The sequence below is a fragment of the Belonocnema kinseyi genome, chromosome 6 (assembly GCF_010883055.1).
Source record: "Belonocnema kinseyi isolate 2016_QV_RU_SX_M_011 chromosome 6, B_treatae_v1, whole genome shotgun sequence".
NCBI lineage: Eukaryota > Metazoa > Arthropoda > Insecta > Hymenoptera > Cynipidae > Belonocnema > Belonocnema kinseyi.
In genome coordinates, this window is record NC_046662.1 from 75,911,930 (window position 1) to 75,917,735 (window position 5,806).

The following is a 5,806-nucleotide window of genomic DNA, read 5'->3' on the forward strand; positions in this document are numbered from 1 at the left end:
GCGAGGGCGCATACTTTGAATAAAATATTTGTTATCATTCTCTTGAAATAAATGTGTTTTTTTCATGAAAAAATACCGGTTTCATATGTATACACCTGGTAGATCCATGTTTCCTCCAATGATTGTTCGTTCTGATGGACGTGGATATGAACTGAACCAATTGCGATTTATTCGGCTCATGTCCAATGTGAGTCCGCACCGGATATTCGAACTTCAAGTATACACTTTTCCTGAAGATGCAGCACTTAAAATAAGAACGGGAAGGAATTCGCTTGGGCCTATACCAACTGAAGAACAAATTGTATTATCGGCATCCGATGGTGACGTCTTTGCAATATTGGCGAATTATAATATTCTTGCTGGAATAAATAAATATCTTAATCACTCTACCAAACGGGTGAAAATAAACATGCAAAGCCACTTGGTTACCCCATTGACCAAAGAAGAAATCGATGGAACTCCAGTAAAAAAAAAACGTGTAAAACAAGAATATAATGTCGTTATCTGAATACGGACAAACAATAGGCCCATGCGCTTGTTCATTTTTATTGTTGTGAATTTTTCCGTTACTTTTTTAATGTTATTATATATTTCACTTTTGCGTCCAACAATATTTCACTTTTAACGTGCAAAATAGTCGAGTGTGCATTAGTGGCGACCTCTATTCAATTTTGCAAGAATTTTTCTAATCAAAAATGGAGCTGAACATATGGATATTAATTTTGTGTATCTGTCAAACAAACTTGGTCGCCGATTTGCTCTATCCTGCATGAAGAGAAAACTGAAGAACGATGAAAAACTTGTTTAGTCGTGGCTAGTTTATTGCAAAAGTAGCCATTTAATTTTTTTTTAATTGCAAATTATTTTCTACCGTAGGAATCAGTCTCACTAGTAAAGGTTTTAACGACTGTAAGCATTTGCCTGCTACTCTTGGTAGCCACGAGCGTAATTCTTTGCATTTGAAAGTTTAGAACAAATGTTTCGAACACAAAATACGTTTACATTTTATGCAAACGATTGATTTCGAGCAGCAAAAAGTGTTAAAAAATGAAACTCTTCACTGGCAATCTTTTCTAGAATGTATACTTGCGATTATACTTTTTCTTGGCGAGCAATCTTTATCATTTAGGGGTAATTTGGATGTACTCTTTGAAAGAAAGAGTATTGATTTTCTGGAATTAATAAAGTTCCTAGCTCAATTCGGAGAGCACAGCGGAAGAAACTTGAACTCTCTATTTAGGCAAAATAATACAAAATGAAATAATCTATCTTATTGCCATGAAAGTTTGAGATGGAATTATTAGGTCAAAACGACAAACCTTATACACAGGTACAAACCTTATTATTAGGTTTGTGCCTGTTAATTAAACGACTGGTGAAGTTTTGACTATCTATATTTTGGAAAAATTGAAAAGGCACGGAATTCGAGTTGAAGATATGCTGCGGACCAAGGGTACGATAAAAGATCAAATATGAAAGGACGTGGAGCAGGTGTACAAAATCGAATTCTCAATTAAAATAATCGTGATTTTTTCGTTTCATGCAAAGCGCACACGCCTAAACTTGTTTTAAATTATTCAGTTAAGGCTTCGAAAGACGAGACTCAGTATTTGTGGATTTTACAATCGATTTATAATTTTGCAGTGGATAGGCTCGACGTTAGGGATCTTTAAAAAGGCACTGGAAAACGCTTATCAGATGAGAATGTAGAATTATGCTGTCCATCCCTTCAGTTTTTCGCCGGGTAAAATCTATAATGCTTCGATTACAATAAGTCAAGATTTATCATAGGATGTTGAAAGTAGTTGCCAAGCCAAGTCACTTGCATAGAAAATGAAAGAGATGTGATTTGTCTTGTCGAACAGCGAACAGTGATCTAACAGTGAACACACCATATTGAATTAGATGAATTTGACTAGTAAATCATTGCAGATTGTTGAAATAGAAATCAGATAAGTTGTCCAAAAACTTAGTAATGCATTGCAGTTTTTAAAAAATTACAGAACTAATGCTGGTTCTGAGAAATTAGTTGAAGAATTAGTAGAATTAGAACAAGATTTGGAGGGAGATGTAATATTCAATCCTCTCACTCCTATTCGGATACGATGAAAATGTATACAATTTTCCTATGAAGCACAAGATGAAGCCATTCAAGATCCAAAATAGAAATTAAAGATTGAATGCTTTTTTTACATTCTCGATTGTGCTAAATTCAATGGAAGAACTCTTGAATTAATTGACAGATCACGTTAACAATTTGATGCAATTGCAACTAAATTCATAGAAAAAAATTTTCTGTAAAATTGCAGAAATTCAGCAGCAATATGGACTACAGATCAAGATATAGACATTGGTGCAATTGAAATACATGATGAGCTAACGGCTTTAGCCGAGTTAATACAACCAAATTCTTCTCTTGTTGAAACGATCTTGCAAAAAATTTGATTTTTAAAGAAGTACTCAAGGCTTTTGCCAAAGCAAAAGTTCGTCGGGTTAATTTTATTTAAATATATATGTCAGCGGAATAAATGTAAATATTTTGTTGAAATGACACATGTAATTGTTTCTATAACTAATTTTATTGTGAAGTGAATATATAATTTTCTTTGTTTATGTGAATAAAAGAAAATTTACTAAAACGATAAACCTTGTATTGATGTAGTTTAATTGTGCGCAAGTTCTTATTAAACTGTCCAATTATAAAAGTAATAGGCATGTATTTTAAAATTTTTCCTAGAACCGGCGCAGCCAATATTTTTCGAAAGCAGATGACTAATCTGCACGCATCTGTCACAGTCGGACAAACAAAGTTTCTGTGGACAAGTAAATTTTTATGCTACACTGCTCATTCGATTTGCACGTTTATTTTAAGTAAAAGCTTTTTACATTTCAAAAAGATAAATTTCAACATTTTAAGGTATATTAAAGCAAAAGTTATATTCATGCTAAAACTATGTGTAAATATTTTTCAGTTGGTGAGCATAATTTAAAAAAATGATTCTACATTATGAGAAAATTAATGAAGAAATTTTTTTTGGGATTGCCACTGTTTAGCTCTTTGAATCTCTGAAAATAATGAATCATGAGAATAACGGAAAATATATGCTTTTTGGAAATTATTCAAACAATTTTTATGAAAAAATTCTCCGTTTTAATATTTTCCAAGGTACTGGGTCTATTTTAAGTTTCTGCTATGATACTTTTGTTGTTAAAAAAAACGTTTAGATAATTAGGAACTACATTAATCAATTTTTTCGATTTAAAAAGTATTGTAGCAAAGAGTTATTGGATAGACATTATTAGTTGATTTCTTAAAAAAAGAGAGTGTTTGTTGAAAAATAGTAAAAATCTGCACTATTTTACGAAAATTGTTCAAAAAGTTAATAATTCTTGCACATTTGTAAAGTATTATACTAACAATTTTGTGTGGAATACACACAGTACAGTTACACGCATACATACAGTTCTCATCATTGTACTTCTGAAAATTAAAAAAAAAACGTCAATTTTGTTTTTAAATTAAAAATTAACCAAATTTCTTACCAAAAATACAAATAGACAAAACCTTTTGAAATTTAAAAATATTTTATTAAAAAGAAACGACCAAATCGAATGAATAGTGTAGACGTAAAAATTGATTTAACCACATCAACTGTTTTTGCCCCACTGTGGCTCCGCAGTACAGAGCAGGTAAAACGAGCTATTGTGTTTCAAAAAGTTGCAGAAGTCGTTATTCTTAACCGATCTTAAAGCTTTTTTTTTCATTTTCAACGTTAATAAATTATTAAGAGGTCTGTGGAGGCCGATTAAAAAAATAACATTTTATTTCAGTTGCAAAATGTCAAAAAAAAACATAATTTTTTATATTTGTACTTCCTACATTGCACTGATTTCATTGATATTCTCTCCAAAATACATAGAAATCTCTATGAATTTTTGTTAATTATAGATTACATTTTTTATTTATTTAATTGTTGTGAACTAAATTTATTTAACAAAATTTACATTTGCTGCACTTTTAGTATTTGAATGCATTATTTTCATTTGGCCTTTTTTTGACTAGTTTGAAAAAAAACCATTTGAGATTATATATAGTTCGATAATGATCTTTCCGTTTTCACTCAAAATAAAATATAAATCTCTCATTCACTTACTTTGTTTTATGTGATAAAATTTATTAAAAAATTTGGAAAAATTATGAAAGTTTTCAGAAATTTTTAGAAATTAAAAAAAATGGAAAATGATGGGGAAGTTATGGAAGTTTTCCGGAGTTTATTGAAATTTCCGGAAATGTATAGAAATTTGTGGAAATTGGGACGTATTACAATTTGCAAATGTTACAGGTTAAACATGACCGTCATGCCATTCAACCTAGAGCCTGAGCATTCAAAGATGTTCGGATTGGAGAATGTGCACAATTATGTGCAAATATGTTTTTCTTTAAAAAAATTCATAAATATAAATTATTATAATTAATTTCAAGAGGATTTATGAGTTTCAAAAGAAGTGTGCAACATTTTAAAAAACTCAAACTCGAATCAAACGGGTCGGATGGGAATTTTTTCGTCCCATTTGTCATATTTTTGCTCTATGAGATGTATAGTAACTCCTATACGATTAGCAAGATCTACTCCCAGATCAATCCCATGCCAAAAATTGTTTACCCAGGTTAATGAATTAATTAACCGAGTAACCAGTTAACCGAATTAATAATGGAAATCAATCAGCTCTTACTTACTGAATTTTTTTGCAAGTTTTGGGATTTTCATCCGAAGCATCTCTGCATTGATGTACACCATCACAAAGTTTGCTTTTGGGAATGCATTGTCTTCCACTTTCGCAAGCAAACTCCTTTTCCCTAGGAAATTATTATTATTATTATTATTATTATTATTATTATTATTATTATTATTATCACTATGCAAAAGATATGTGTTTGAACTCCAACCATTTTTTTAATTACTTTAATATGTATGAGAAAGACTGATAGACGGTGTTTGCCAGTTATACGTTACGCAAAATGTAACTTTTTTTAAGGACCGACAACTCAGCGGCGCCACTAACGAAAAATAAAATGTCATTTAATGCATATTTTTTTGCTATTCTTTTGCTATTTTTTACTAAAGAAAATCTTTTTTTGCTCTATTAGTTTTCGAGAAAACAGGGCGGCGCTAGCTTGCCGGCAACTTAGCAGCACCCTCTACAAAAATCATTTAAAAATCAATAAATTCAACAAAATTACTAGGTTAGATTTTTTTGCTTTTTTTTTGTTTTATAATGAGCTATGAATCGCTTTTGTAAATTCAACTCTTAAAAAAAAACTACCCCCCTAATGGAAAAAAGTATTTTAAAAAGTATTTAAAACATGAAAAATTGAGCTGTTTTATTGGTGAAAAGTTTGGCTGTGTATTGAAAAATGCGGAAAATGTAATCAAATTAAACTCCTTAGACGGTGTATTTACAAAGTTTCAATGATTTTGAAAGGACTTTAAAGAAGATGATTTTCTTAAATTCTCCTTCGTGGTTTTAATACGACTGTGGGATGTGACGTGTTTCGTTATACAGTTACTAGGAAATCCGGAAACGTACTTAAAGATAAGTAATTAATATCAATTTATTATAATTTTACGATAAAAAAGAAATTTTAAGCCTACAAACTACAAATAACACTGAGATTTTGAACCGGCGTGGGAACTCTATTCTTATTATAAATTCAAAGACTTAGGCCTAAAATAAATACACACAAAAAACAAGATATATATATATATATATATATATATATATGTGGGTGTGTGTGTCTTTGGTG

At 30.5% G+C, this 5,806-nt stretch overlaps 1 protein-coding gene across 1 annotated transcript in view; it reads right to left on the reverse strand.

The window, feature by feature from the left end:
- Positions 1–5,806, reverse strand: part of LOC117175453 (modular serine protease-like) — a 34,289-nt gene that overhangs the window by 11,254 nt on the left and 17,229 nt on the right. Inside the window, exon 5 of the mRNA XM_033365161.1 lies at positions 4,739–4,858. Within this exon, the coding sequence (XP_033221052.1) occupies positions 4,739–4,858 (120 nt within the window). The remainder of the gene's footprint in view (positions 1–4,738; positions 4,859–5,806) is intronic.